The sequence below is a fragment of the Engystomops pustulosus genome, chromosome 9, assembly GCF_040894005.1.
Source record: "Engystomops pustulosus chromosome 9, aEngPut4.maternal, whole genome shotgun sequence".
NCBI classification, from domain to species: domain Eukaryota; kingdom Metazoa; phylum Chordata; class Amphibia; order Anura; family Leptodactylidae; genus Engystomops; species Engystomops pustulosus.
Genome location: NC_092419.1, coordinates 9978684 through 9994610, shown reverse-complemented (window position 1 = coordinate 9994610; position 15927 = coordinate 9978684). Strand labels below are relative to the sequence as shown.

Genomic DNA, 15927 nt, shown 5'->3' with positions numbered 1-15927 from the left:
ATGCTGAGTGTGTATGATGCTGATAGTATGTATGATACTGATAGTATGTATGATGCTGATATCATGTATGATGCTGATATCATGTATGATGCTGATAGCATGTATGATGCTGATAGTATGTATGATGCTGATAGCATGTATGATGCTGATAGCATGTATGATGCTGAGTGTGTATGATGCTGGTAGTATGTATGATGCTGATGGTATGTATGATACTGATAGTATGTATGATACTGATATCATGTATGATGCTGATAGTATGTATGATGCTGATAGTATGTATGATGCTGATGGTATGTATGATACTGATAGTATGTATGATGCTGATATCATGTATGATGCTGATATCATGTATGATGCTGATAGTGTGTATGATGCTGATATCATGTATGATGCTGATAGTGTGTATGATGCTGATATCATGTATGATGCTGATAGTATGTATGATGCTGATAGTGTGTATGATGCTGATAGTATGTATGATACTGATATCATGTATGATGCTGGTAGTATGTATGATGCTGATAGTATGTATGATGCTGATAGTGTGTATGATGCTGATAGTATGTATGATACTGATATCATGTATGATGCTGGTAGTATGTATGATGCTGATAGTGTGTATGATGCTGATAGTATGTATGATGCTGGTAGTATGTATGATGCTGATAGTGTGTATGATGCTGATAGTATGTATGATGCTGATATCATGTGTGATGCTGATAGTATGTATGATACTGATATCATGTGTGATGCTGATAGTATGTATGATGCTGATATCATGTATGATGCTGATAGTATGTATGATGCTGATATCATGTGTGATGCTGATAGTATGTATGATGCTGATAGTATGTATGATGCTGATATTATGTGTGATGCTGATAGTATGTATGATGCTGATAGTATGTATGATGCTGATAGCATGTATGATGCTGATAGCATGTATGATGCTGAGTGTGTATGATGCTGATAGTATGTATGATACTGATAGTATGTGTGATGCTGATATCATGTATGATGCTGATAGTATGTATGATGCTGATAGTATGTATGATGCTGATATCATGTATGATGCTGATATCATGTATGATGCTGATAGTATGTATGATGCTGATAGTATGTATGATGCTGATAGTATGTATGATGCTGAGTGTGTATGATGCTGATAGTATGTATGATACTGATAGTATGTGTGATGCTGATATCATGTATGATGCTGATAGTATGTATGATGCTGATAGTATGTGTGATGCTGATAGTATGTATGATGCTGATATCATGTGTGATGCTGATAGTATGTATGATGCTGATAGTATGTATGATGCTGATAGTGTGTATGATGCTGGTAGTATGTATGATGCTGGTAGTGTGTATGATGCTGGTAGTATGTATGATGCTGATAGTATGTGTGATGCTGATAGTATGTGTGATGCTGATAGTGTGTATGATGCTGATAGTATGTGTGATGCTGATAGTATGTGTGATGCTGATAGTATGTATGATGCTGATATCATGTATGATGCTGATATCATGTATGATGCTGATAGTATGTGTGATGCTGGTAGTATGTATGATGCTGATGGTATGTATGATGCTGGTAGTATGTATGATGCTGATAGTGTGTATGATGCTGGTATTATCATGGTGATAGGACACATGATACTATATTGCTGTATATTACATGAGAGGTTGTATCACAGACGCCATCGTAATCCTTGATCTTTGAGGGATATTTATTACAAGTAACATATAGTGAATAGTAACATACGATCTATGAGGAGAGATACTGGACCTAGCAGAGGGCTCAGGGCTTGAGGAGGACATCATAATGCACCAGGAATCCATCGTTATACACGTAAAGTTTGCGCTCGTTGGCGTTATAGCTCAGACTGTGGATCTTCTCGGACATCTTCTCCATCATGAAGCTGATTGGACCTCCTTTCCCGGTCTTGGTGTCGAACTTGTAGAAGATTTCCTCATTCTGTTTGCTTACAGAGCGGGTGGCGTAGAGCACTCCGCACATCATGAAGGCATTGGTCACACCAGTCTTCATCATGGTGGTGGTCCACACCTTATCCACTGTCATGGTGGCAACGTTGATTTTACCGACCACCATTTTCCCGGCACTTTCTTCGGTGGAATAAATCACCCAGAGACCCTTCTCATCTGACGCAAAGTCCATGTCTTGGAAGGTCACTCCGGAGTAGGAGAAGCGGTTGTTGAATGCGGCATTGGGCAGAGGCTTCCTCTGGTAGACCCCACTGGTCAAGCTTACTTTACAGATTTCAGGAGTGTTGAAGCAGTTGTAGTACAGATTATTATTGTAGACGATGGCGCCTGCACCCTGACCGGCAAGAGTGTGGTTCCACTTGTTCTTATTGAACACCGAGAGGGGCAGGTCGATGGCGTTCTTGTACAGCAGTATGTCATTCAAGGTTGGGTAGATACGTATGGATTCTAGAAGTCGGCCTTCAGGATTGAGCGGGCCGACCCAATACAATGATTTCTTTGTGGTGTTCCAAGCCGCATCCTTGCCCCATGCACCAGTCTTGTATGCCACACCCTTCCAGTTGAGTTCCATAAAGTTGGGTTTGCTGATAGAAGATAAGCCGTTGTGCTGACACGATCCTTCGGAAGAAAAAGTTTTTAGAATTCCAAAAAAATTAGGAAAACTAGGAAACCCTACCAGGGCATTTACACATCATGCAGGTCATAGTCCTGCCTATTATCTAGGGTTGAGAGCAGTTTGGAGGACTATTTGAAGGGTTACAAGATATTGGGGCATCTTTACAAAGGGTCCGCGGACCGCATTTCCGCTGGGTTTCCCGACTATTTCCGTTTTGTTCCGCATTTAACAGGGGCTTTTGGCGCACGTGATCGGATTTTTGCCGACTTTCATGCAACACAAATTGGGGGCCATGGCCGTCGGACAAACCGACTGATTCAGACTGAGTGCGGGATTTAAAATTCAAATTGTGTTGCAAGACATGCACTCACATGCACCGGGAAGAAGAAGGTGAACTCCGGCGGACCTGAGCGGGGAAGCAACACATGGAGGATATTGGGTGCTCAATCTTGTTGAATCACGGCAGACTCCATCCTCGTCAGACAACGCACCTCGGGGATCGCGCAGGGACCGGGTAAGTAAATGTGCCCCACTGAGCTTGAATGGGTTTCGGTAATACCACTTTTCTCCTGCAGTGGCCACTGCAGAAGAAATGTGCAGCTGGTGTCTATATCAATCAGTCAATCAGCGGTGAGATATTGGGGCACATTTACTTACCCGGGCCCTGCGCAATCCCTGAGGTGCGTTGTCCGACGAGGATGAAGTCTGCCGCAATTCAACAAGATCGTGCGCCCGATATCCTGCATGTGTCGCTTCCCCGCTCAGGTCCCCGGAGTTCACCATCTTCTTCCCGGTGCATGTAAGTGCATTGTCTTGCGACACAATTTGAATTTTAAATCCTGCGCTCAGTCTGAATCAGTTGGGTTGTCCGACGGCCACGTCTCCTCAATTTGTGTTGCATGAAAGTCAGCGCGGTTGTGCCAAAATCGTCGGGAAACCCAACGGAAATGCGGTCCGCGGACCCTTAGTACCTGTGCCCTATTATCTCTGAAGTGGGTTATTCTAGCTGGGGCCCATGTTTGGTTGTCCTATTTTGCTACACTTACAATCTGTCAGCAGTGAAATTTGTGCCTTCAGATCCTTGAGCACATGTCCCACAATTATGAGGTAGCCAACTCACCAAGTGGTACAATTCCTGGTCCTTTGAACTTCATGTTCTTCTCACAATCTACAAGACGTTTCTTGAGAATTTCCATATCTCTCTTTGCTTTGAGGACATTATTCTTGTCGAGGCTCTCCAGCTGGCCAACAGTCTTCGAAATATTCTTCACCTAGAGATAAAAAGTTCATGATGTCCTTATTACTCAATATTACAGAACTTAGGTCCTGATAGGGGATGTCTTCACCATAAGGTCTACTGCAAGAGGAAAACAAATACCTCGTTATACAGACTCTCCACGTGAGCGTTGCTTCCGTTGACTTTGCCTCTTATTTGGATGATAATTATCTCCATCTCCTTGATCTCCTTCTTGAGGGTGTCAAAGTTTATTTCGACTAGACCTTCAGGACGCATCTTCTCCAGCTTTTCCAATCTCTTGGTTAAGTTAATGAGTTTCTCCACGTAGGCGTCTAGTCTGATGTCCTGCTCTTCTATCTACACAAACATGAAATGGAGTGGAAATGGAATATAATTATAGGGAGACTGTGAATTTGAAGGTCTTTTCTTCTTGTAGGCCATCTGAGTTTGATTATTTGTGGTCTAGTCTATGGTAATGGGATGAACTGTACTTGTAGCCTAGGTTGGGTTGCAGTGACTTCACTTACAGACGAGGTACTTGTTGGTTCTCCGCAGAGGTACAGTTTATCCCAAGTCATCTCAGTGTGGTGGCCCAATGGTGGTGGCTTCCTCTTGAGGTTCTCCTCCTATTCTTACTCCAGGGTAACATCTGTATTGCAGTCCCAGAAGCCAAATCTTTACCTACAACTCTCTCTTAATCCTAAGCCAAATACCTCTTTCCACCCCAACTAGACCCTAAATGACCCCATTTTATTACTCTTCATAACTAACAAATGACAGGAGATCTTGGGTCTGATGAAGGTTCCCAGTGAATGGTTTTGCTTACCTTCTGCATTTCATCCTCCACGCGGTTGGTCAGGCGTACGGTTTCATCCTCTAGGGCACCTACTCGTTGTGCCGGGAAGGAGCTATCTGGTAAGAGGACGTCACAAACGCAGTGGTTCACTTCATTCATCTTCCCTGTAAAGCTTCGGTTAACCTGGGGGGTTGAAATGGATAAATTATTATAATTTACAACAACGTCAAATTATCTCCCAACTGGACATCCATGGGGCCAATCTCCAGTATCTCATTGTTGTAGATTTGCTTTACGTTATCTCTGATTTACACGTCCGTGCTAGATAATTGGCTACCGGTCATAAAGACTACTTTACCGTTTTAGTGTTTTCTAGTATCTTCATTGGACACAGAAGGAAATAGGTTAAAAATACCTTTTATCACCTTCCCCAAATTTTTGTGTCTTTTATTGTTCCGCTGAGGCTGGAGGAACTGGAGTTATTTCTGTAGTCCCCAATGTTCCAGAGTATCCATTGTCAATATCGTCTGTCTACAGTCATGTGGGAGGCCCTGGGCTGGAGTCATCTGTGCTGGCCCCGCCCATCTAACTAATTGATATCCAAAAACAATGACATTACTGTGGAACGTTGGGGGAAGCACTTATTAAAGGATGTAACGAGTTTGAGTGGATGGAAGGGAGGAAAGTTCCTCTTTAAAGGGGTTTTCCAGGAATCCTGAAAAACCTAAAAATCCTGGAACCAAAAAATAAACTAAAATAAGATATACTTACCCTGCTTCATCCTTGTTCCAGCCCTGTGGAGGTCGTTCCTTCATCAGCGCTACTGGTTAGGGGGTCACGTGATACGTAGATGAAAATACATGATACCACACCCATTGTACTGCACATTGTCATTTTATTCATATTTAGTAACACGTCATACACTATACATAGGTGTAATATATAACACAGTCTAAATTCCAAACATAAAAACGGGCTTTGTTATGTAAAATTTGTATGAAAAACTGTCAATAATATATTGTAATATCACAACACAAGAGAATTATAAAATAAAAAAATTCTTAAAGGATTTGTCCAGGAGGAAAAAATGGACACCTACTAATGTTATTCTTTGTCTTCCTTTTGTAAATATACACATTTCTAAATTTTTCAGCACCCCTGAAGCATCTCTTGCTAAAGGAGTTGTCTAATGATAGATAATGATAGTTGCTGCAGTGACCACCACTAATCACCAGCAAACAAGAGAGGCTGCTGTGGCCGGCTTTTTTCCCTGCAGTGGCCACTACAGGAGGAATGTAGTATGACATGCAGCCATTTAATTCAGCCAATTCAATGACATTCCTCAGGAACAGTAGGGGAACAGTAGGGGCTACAAAGAAACTTCCAACTATGTTAGTGTAAGGGGAGTGACATGTAGGGAAGTGGGGAAACTGGATGGTTTGAGTCCCCCAGAGCAAGAGCTGTTGTTTCTTTGTGCCATACAGTAAGAAAGTGCTTAGTATAGGTACAGCTAATACCCTGCTGCAAAACCTGTGAGCAAAGTGCTTAACCCCTTAGATGCCACCAACAATAGAGACTGGGTATCTAAGAGGTTGTCTACAGTTATTGCCCACCTTATTGGTTCCTTTTGGTGCATGTGGGTGTCTAAATGTATGTGCCTGTGTGAGTCTGGGATGCATATGTGTGCATATAGCTGCATGTATGTATGTATGTTTATATGCATATTTATATACATGTGTGTGCATATGGCTGCATGTATGTATGCGTATGTATACATGTGCGCATTTGGTTGCATATATATATATATGTGTGTGTGTATGTGTCTGTAAGCGTATGTGTGTGTGTATGTGTCTCTGCTTGCACATGCATGTGTTTGTGCATGCATATAGCTGTATGTATGTGTACTGTGTATCTGCATGTATCTATGCGTATGTAGCCCGTTATAAAAGTTCTGCAGCAGGTGTGTATTAGGAGGTTCTGTGGCAGCTATTATCATAACTTAAAGTGGGGGATAGCCTCAAATTTTGAGGTTGCCCTGTTGGACTCCCTATACTGCTACTATGCACAGCACCGCACTGGACATACGAGATGCGCCGGCAACACAATGATGTTACTGCATCACTGGCACTGGATGACACTACTACACGATATATATATAATTCTCTGCATTATTTATTCACAAGATGTTACATAGTGATAAAGATTTTAGTGCACATCCTGCAGAATTGTGAATGATGTAGAATGCAAAATGCAACACAGGATTAATATATACAGACAATTCCCTGCTTACGTACAGGATAGGGTCCATAGGTTTGTACTTAAGTTGAATTTGTATGTAAGTCGAAACTGTATATTTTATAATTGTAACTCCAGACTAAATTTTTTTGGTCCCTGTCACCATTGAATTTTCAACATTTTATGCTGCCATGGTAACAAGGATTATCAATAAAGCTTCATTAGAGACACCTTACAGCTGATCATTGCAGCCTGGGACTATAGTAACATCCAGAGAGGTCACCAGAGGTCACAGGGGGCAGAGGGGACTGTCTGTAACTAGGGGTATATATCTATATCACCATCTAATTGAATGTGATTGATATTGTATCTGTCACATCTCACCAGCCAATAGCATTCCTTTATCTTTAGTTCTGTGTGTTCCGAGATGATCTCCCCGTCCGGTGCCGATTCCGTTACGCTCGGAGCAGTGGGGTGGCTCATATGCCACCTTTTCATCAGGTAACGTCTGTAGAGGAAAGGACGTAACATGGAGGACATAGGATTCAGGGATCCAATGGGTTAATGTGAAATAGTGGGAATTGTACTAGAGTGGAAATTATAGTAATATAGTAATGAATGAGTAGCAAGATTTGCAATTGACCTGGTGGTCAGTGGTGGTCGGTTCTCAAGATCGGTGGAGGTCCCTGTCGACCCCCCATCAATCAATTATTATACCCTATACTGTGGATATGGGATAACCTCAGGAGTAGCCAAGTAGTTTGGTTGTAGGTCGGCTCCCTTTGACTCGATGCAATTATCTGGCCATGACTGGGGGAGATGGTAACCAATCAGCGCTCAGCTTTCATTTTCTCTTAGCTGTTTATAAAAACAAAGCTGAGCTCTGATTAGTTTCCATGGGTAACCAGAACAGTTTTACCTCAGACACTTCTGGTAAATCTCCCCCATTGTTTTTATGCCTGAGACAGATGGAATCAGCTGATCATTGGGGGATCCAAGGGATTGGACCACCATTGATCCGATACTGATGACCTATCCAATGGATCCATCATTAATGTATAGGCTGAAAATAAATAAAGAAGTTGCAAGATTTGGCAAGTCTGTCCCAAAGACCTAAAGTGCCCATATTTCAGGATGGACTTTCTAAACATCCATATATATATATATATTACAGCAGCCAAAGTTAAACTATTTTTGTTTTGTTGTGGCTTCCATTTTTCCAAAACCTACCACAGGAAGCTAAGCCATATTGTTTCCGAACCTTTATCAATCAAAATGTACAGCTTGACCATTGATCTCAGGGAAAAGACACCTAATATGGCCACACTTCCTGTTTTATGGCCGCACTTCCTGTTTTATGGCCGCACTTCCTGTTTTATGGCCGCACTTCCTGTTTTATGGCTGCACTTCCTGTTTTACGCCACTACATCTGTAATTATGTCTTAGATGCCTCCTTATTTGATAGAATTTACATTCTCTACAGGAAGAGATTAGAAAGTGAGAGGGATACAAGTCTTATCATTGCAGTTCACATTAAAGCCTTTTGTCTTGTTTTCTCTGGGAGTTTCTCGACAGGTATATTCCAGGCCACCGACTGCTGCGTGTTGTTGGCATCATGATGGCCGACTCTCTACAGAAGGGAAGGAGATAAAGAATAAGTTTTGATTATCTCATGTAAAATAAGTTCATTTATTAAAATTAACATATGCTAAAGTAATTTGGTGTGGTTTAACCTAAGTAGTATTATGTGTAGTCAATGTAGGAGGGGCCCAACAGAGAATCGGAGGATCCTTCGGTGGGCCCAGGCTCTAACCCAATACGTGAGTTTGAGTCCTCACACTTCTGTGCTCTTAAATCTCTGCATTGGCCTGCTCCACAACACTCCCCAATGATCTGAATAAAAGCTGTACCAGACTTATCGTTAAATATTACAGCAGTCACTCGGAGCAGAGGGGAGGTTCTTTGTAGAAGCTTAGTGCACAGTCTTACAGCTTTCACTCAGAGCAGAGTGGAGGGTCTATGTAGAAGCTCAGCGCACAGTCTTACAGCCATCACTCAGAGCAGAGGGGAGGTTCTTTGTAGAAACTTAGTGCACAGTCTTACAGCTTTCACTCGGAGCAGAGTGGAGGGTCTATGTAGAAGCTCAGTGCACAGTCTTACAGCCATCACTCAGAGCAGAGGGGATGTTCTTTGTAGAAGCTTAGTGCACAGTCTTAAAGCTTTCACTCGGAGCAGAGGGGAGGTTCTGTGTAGAAGCTCAGTGCACAGTCTTAAAGCAGTCACTCAGAGCAGAGGGGAGGTTCTTTGTAGAGACTCAGTGAAAAGAGCACAGCAGTGTGACAACATGCTCCCAGTGCTCATAAAGAAGCTAAAATCCTGGGACATAAGTCCAGTTTTTGCAGTCATGAGGAGCTTAGCTACATACACTCAGATTTGGTTAAAGGGCTGCCCCTACCTAACACTGTTGGCCAACACCGCTGACACATTCCCTTTAAGCATTGTCAATTAATAAGAAAGTTTTTGCACTGTGTTGCCCATTTAAGACGATGAATGAAGTCATTCTGAGTATTTCCTGACACTTCCAACCACGTCCAAGTTGGTGAAGTTTTTTATTTTCGCTAAATCTTATCCTAGATTATACTTTTCCGAATCCATTATATGTAGCATTTTCATGAAAGTAAGATTTTATATATCGTCACATGGCTGGAAGTGTGCAGAAATACTCAGTATCACTGTGCATTGCAACATGTCATAAGAAGAGAAGAAGACAAAGGAACGTACCAGAGAATTTCCAATTTTTCTTCTTGAAGGCCGCCATTTTGTTGTAGTCACTTTTGGAGACGAGCTTGTGGCGATTCCCTGCTTCTCGGGTTAGTTGATGCTTCCAGTAAAAAAAACGAATCACAAGGTCCTTGTCTTGGAATATGTCTTGCTGTGTATTTTATTGTAGTCCTAATCCAGCCATGTAGCCATGTAGAGAAGATATTTGGGCTTCTGCCCATATTTGGTTCAACTTTGAGTCAGTCCTGGTAGATGTAGATGTTTTTACCCACTACTCATCTCCTGTCCTACACCAATACTTTTCTCTTATCCACAGAATAGGTGATCAGTTTATTATTGTTGAGGACTCGATAGCTGGGACCTGTAGTGATCACGAATATAATGGTGCCTATAATAGTCTTCAATGGGACTTCAATGGTCCCATAAAAGTAACCTGAGTGGCCCTAACATTTGGACACCACCACTACATGTTGTAGCTCATACCAGTTAAGCTTTCATAGATTTTGGTGCAATTTTAAGGTGTATGGTGTCACAATTTAGGCCGTTCCCACTATCTGCATAGCCACACCCCCTTACCTGCACAAGTTGTGAAAGCATCTAAAAAATCCAAAACACTCAAAAATGTAGCCCAAAGTATGTCAGGCAAGTCGTTATGGGGCGAATTATACCCAATGTATACGTATATTCAGAGTCAGTGCCAGCACTGGGCATACCTGGGCAAGTGCCGAGTCCCAGAGCTGCAGGGCTGGGGTCCTTATAAGGTTGCACATGAGGAATCCATATGGGGTAAATGGGACTTTATATAATGAATTCATAGGGTGTGAGGGGGATGTATATAATATAACCATAAGGGGACTGTACATACAAAAGCCATGAGGGGGGCTGGATATAAAATACCCATGCGGGGGCTGTATATAAAATACCCATGAGGGGCTGTATATAAAATAACCAAGAGGAGGCTGTATATAAAATAACCAAGAGGAGGCTGTATATAAAATACCCATGAGGGGGCTGTATATAAAATAACCATGAGGGACTGTATATAAAATACCCATGAGGGGGCTGTATATAAAATAACCATGAGGGGGCTGTATATAAAATACCCATGAAGGAGGCTGTATATAAAATAACCATGCGGGAGGCTGTATATAAAATAACCATGAGGGGGCTGTATATAAAATAACCATGAGGGGGCTGTATATAAAATACCCATGAGGAGGCTGTATATAAAATACCCATGAGGGGGCTGTATATAAAATAACCAAGAGGAGGCTGTATATAAAATACCCATGAGGAGGCTGTATATAAAATAACCATGAGGGGGCTGTATATAAAATACCCATGAGGGGGCTGTATATAAAATACCCATGAGGGGGCTGTATATAAAATACCCATGAAGGGGCTGTATATAAAATACCCATGAGGGGGCTGTATATAAAATACCCATGAGGGGGCTGTATATAAAATAACCATGAGGGAGGCTGTATATAAAATAACCATGAGGGGGCTGTATATAAAATAACCATGAGGGGGCTGTATATAAAATACCCATGAGGAGGCTGTATATAAAATACCCATGAGGGGGCTGTATATAAAATAACCAAGAGGAGGCTGTATATAAAATACCCATGAGGAGGCTGTATATAAAATAACCATGAGGGGGCTGTATATAAAATACCCATGAGGGGGCTGTATATAAAATACCCATGAGGGGGGGGGCTGTATATAAAATACCCATGAGGAGCTGTATATAAAATACCCATGAGGGGGCTGTATATAAAATACCCATGAGGGGGCTGTATATAAAATACCCATGAGGGGGCTGTATATAAAATAACCATGAGGGTCTGTATATAAAATAACCATGAGGGAGGCTGTACATAAAATACCCATGAGGGGGCTGTATATAAAATACCCATGAGGGGGCTGTATATAAAATACCCATGAGGGGGCTGTATATAAAATAACCATGAGGGAGGCTGTACATAAAATACCCATGAGGGGGCTGTATATAAAATAACCATGAGGGAGGCTGTACATAAAATACCCATGAGGGGGCTGTATATAAAATAACCATGAGGGGGCTGTATATAAAATACCCATGAGGAGGCTGTATATAAAATAACCAAGAGGAGGCTGTATATAAAATACCCATGAGGAGGCTGTATATAAAATAACCATGAGGGGGCTGTATATAAAATACCCATGAGGGGGCTGTATATAAAATAACCAAGAGGAGGCTGTATATAAAATACCCATGAGGAGGCTGTATATAAAATACCCATGAGGGGGGCTGTATATAAAATACCCATGAGGGGGCTGTATATAAAATAACCAAGAGGAGGCTGTATATAAAATACCCATGAGGAGGCTGTATATAAAATAACCATGAGGAGCTGTATATAAAATACCCATGAGGGGGCTGTATATAAAATACCCATGAGGGGGCTGTATATAAAATACCCATGAGGGGGGGGCTGTATATAAAATACCCATGAGGAGGCTGTATATAAAATAACCATGAGGAGCTGTATATAAAATACCCATGAGGGGGCTGTACATAAAATACCCATGAGGGGGCTGTATATAAAATAACCATGAGGGAGGCTGTACATAAAATACCCATGAGGGGGCTGTATATAAAATAACCATGAGGGGGCTGTATATAAAATACCCATGAGGAGGCTGTATATAATATAAACATGAGAGGGCTGTATATAAAATAACCATGAGGGGGCTGTATATAAAATACTCATGAGGGAGGCTGTACATAAAATACCCATGAGGGGCTGTATATAAAATAACCATGAGGGGCTGTATATAAAATAACCATGAGGGGGCTGTATATAAAATAACCATGAGGAGGCTGTATATAAAATAACCATGAGGGGCTGTATATAAAATAACCATGAGGGGGCTGTATATAAAATAACCATGAGGGGCTGTATATAAAATAACCATGAGGAGGCTGTACATAAAATACCCATGAGGGGCTGTATATAAAATAACCATGAGGGGCTGTATATAAAATACCCATGAGGGGCTGTATATAAAATAACCATGAGGGGGCTGTATATAAAATACCCATGAGGAGGCTGTATATAAAATACCCATGAGGAGGCTGTATATAAAATACCCATGAGGGGCTGTATATAAAATACCCATGAGGAGCTGTATATAAAATACCCATGAGGGGGGCTGTTTAAGAATATTTTAGGTAACAGGAGACTTTTTTTAGTTAGTTCTGCCAAGTGAGTTCACTACAATGGGGGCCACTTACACCTGGAGCTGGCCCTGAGTATGTTACTTGGGGGACTGACAAAAACGGGAGACATCTAGTAAAAGAAGTAATTTTTTATCATTTATTCTGCATCTACAGTATTTGCTTATACATTTTATAGTCTCCTTGGATAAATGTGTTTGGGACGTATTGTGCAAAAGTAGCATTTTCTGATTGGTTTCTAATTTGTTTTAAATTGGGAGGGTTTAAGTGTGAACAGTAGCCATGACGAAGAACAGAAATACTCGAAAGACGTAACTGCTATATGTGGACTACAGATATGCTGTGTAATGTTTTAACCTGATGAAGAAATTGGATTTTTAACAATTTTGGATCCAGCTGCTGTGACTCAGCTCCTGCCCCTTTCCTTTCCATAGACTTATCTGTAGACTGACATCTCTGTGCATCTTGTACATCTTGCTAGCAAAACAGAATTCAGCAGAGATTTCAGTATGAAAGTCAGGAAGGGGGAGCAGGAGAGCAGCCAGGCATGAGGAGAAGGAAGACTTTTTCCATTATGAGCAGCCACTTTGCTTTCATAAATTTAGTGTGTATATTACATACAGTTACAATGACACAATATGATCTATTCCAACCAAAAACATCTACAGAGAATCAATAACTTTTACAATATTTTATAGGTCACAAATTACATCCGACAATGCAAAATCCCCATGTGTGTAAATTCCCCCCACAATACATGAACATGGCACAATATACAGCAGTACTGAGTATGTCAGCACACTCCAGGACACCCAACATAGTTAAAAACGACATATTTTTGTGGGTAACCCATAGATTCGTCAGATAGAGTCAGAGGGGGAGATTTATAAGACGTTATCAGAGGGAAAACTGTTCTAGTTGCCCATGGAAACCAATCAGAGCTCAGCTTACATTTTATAAACAACTGTGGGAAAGCTGAGCTCTGATTGGTTGCAATGGGCAACTAGAACATTTCTGCTCGCAGACACTTTGATAAATCTCCCCCAGTAATATTATACAGGTTTGGTGGAGACTCCATGCATCGGTATATAAATACTCAATTTCTATCATCTCAGCAAGGTAGTTAGTAGAAATAGACATAGGTTTTCGGGATTTGGAACCTTATTTGGAATAGTGGGCGACCAACCACTTATATATACTTCCTTCTGTCCTTAAACTCTAATAGGAATTTTTGAAAAATTTGGTGAAGCTTCTATGAAGCCGATCATCTCAGACATGTGGTGGGTCCAAGAACCAACCAACCTGGCCACATACAAGACGTCAACTATAGAGGGAACTTATCAACAGACTTTGAAGCCCCCAAACCACCAACAAGTCCTTGTACCACTGGGTTTGATGGCCCCGAATCTGTTGACCCGTCTGTCGCCACTTTCTACATGTTAGAACTTTTTAACTTCATCAGAACAGATGGGACTTTCCGTAAACCTGGTCAAAGACTCTCGAAAATCTCGAAATCTAAATCATCTGTTTTTGAAAGTCTGAAATTTTCTGTTCCTCTACTAATGCTCTTGGGGGTGGGACCTGCTGGTTGACTGGTGCCCATCATTGCCCTTCAAGGTTCTGATAAAAAGAAAAGAATCCAAATACTCACAAATCCGGTGGCACCATGGAGCAGGGCTAAGGTCAAGAGGCAGAGATACATCTTCATGGAGGATACGTCAGCAGTGATTTAGGTCCACGATGTTGGCACCTATATATAGGTGGATGCTGAACCCTCAGCGCTCTCCGGAGCCCCTCCTCTGGTCTCTTAGAGCTTTGTTATCTTCATCCTAAAATGATGTTCCTGTGATGATTACAGGTTGGAGTAAGAACGTATCAATGACCTGTTTGTAGAAAGTAGGATTACGGGTGTATGGTGACAAGTGTAGGGGATTACAGCACACAATGTCACGGTTTTTTGATGATTGTATTAGAGCTGAATTGTTCTATACATTCATCTGTTCTTCTACATGTCGGGAATCGGGGAACATGTCTACAACAAGAGTGAAGCACAAAAAGGATCTCAGAGTGGAAGACGACCACCATTGTACCAAGGATTACTCAGCCCATCTTGTACACAGTAGTCATAGTCTTTACTTTTATCTGTCAGCACATAAAACTAACCCCCCGGGTGGTGCCGAAACTGTAGCACAACCAATTTCTAGAGAATGGGGTTAGGGTAGAAAGGTGCCCAGACCCTACTATAATTCACCACGGCAGTGATGGAGATACCCGAGGTCCATAGACAGTGAATGGTCTTGCATTGTGATTGATAGGTGGAACCAAAACCCTACCCCTAATCAGCCAGATGCTCCCTATAACATGGAAAACATAGAATCTGTGGATGATCTGAAGTCTAAGCCCAGTGAGGAGAGCTGCATATACCCGCAAATTACGAGCGAGGGAGCTGTTCTTTGTAAGGATCTGGCTCTGTACTCTCAGTTTTTTATTCTCTGGTCCAATGGTATTTTAATAATTGATACTTTCTAGTGTGTGATCTGGGGAATTTTAGGCAAGTTTAATATGAATATTTATCTAGAGGGTCTGTGTTTATTAATGGGGTCTCAACTGAGGTTTAGTACTTCATGACGGGATCTAGTCTTGGATATGTACAGTATTTATTGATGGGGGATCTGGTCCAGGGTCTGTATTTATTGATGGGTTCTGGTCTAGGGTCTGTATTTATTGATGGGTTCTGGTCTAGGGTCTGTATTTATTGATGGGTTCTGGTCTAGGGTCTGTATTTATTGAGGAGTTCTGTTCCAGGGTTCATATGTATTGAGAGGATCTAGTTTGGGCTCTGTATTTATTGAAATAATCTGGTCTCTGGTTTGTATTTATTGAATGGTCTGAGTTTGTACCTGAGGTTGCACTATGGGATATTATGTGGTCTGTATTTCGTGGACTGTTCTTATTTCAGGCTTTGTTTTTTTTTGGGTGGGGACATGAAGTTACGTTATGGCATATGAAATACATACATGACATAC

At 41.5% G+C, this 15927-nt stretch overlaps 1 protein-coding gene across 3 annotated transcripts; it reads right to left on the bottom strand.

The window, feature by feature from the left end:
* Window positions 1-1737: 1737 nt before the first annotated feature.
* Window positions 1738-14669, bottom strand: LOC140077010 (olfactomedin-like). 3 transcript variants are annotated; one of them, XM_072123849.1, is made up of 6 exons: window positions 8128-8224; window positions 7282-7405; window positions 4693-4845; window positions 4008-4223; window positions 3750-3900; window positions 1738-2631 (listed from the first exon to the last, which is right to left on the bottom strand). In XM_072123849.1, the coding sequence occupies exons 2-6, from the start codon at window positions 7393-7395 to the stop codon at window positions 1808-1810; spliced, it is 1458 nt and encodes a 485-aa protein (XP_071979950.1). In that variant the 5' UTR covers window positions 7396-7405; window positions 8128-8224; the 3' UTR covers window positions 1738-1807. The 3 variants fall into 3 exon arrangements, with proteins under 3 accessions (XP_071979950.1, XP_071979951.1, XP_071979952.1); XM_072123850.1 differs by lacking the exons at window positions 7282-7405; window positions 8128-8224 and adding an exon at window positions 14553-14669; XM_072123851.1 differs by lacking the exon at window positions 7282-7405.
* Window positions 14670-15927: the final 1258 nt, after the last annotated feature.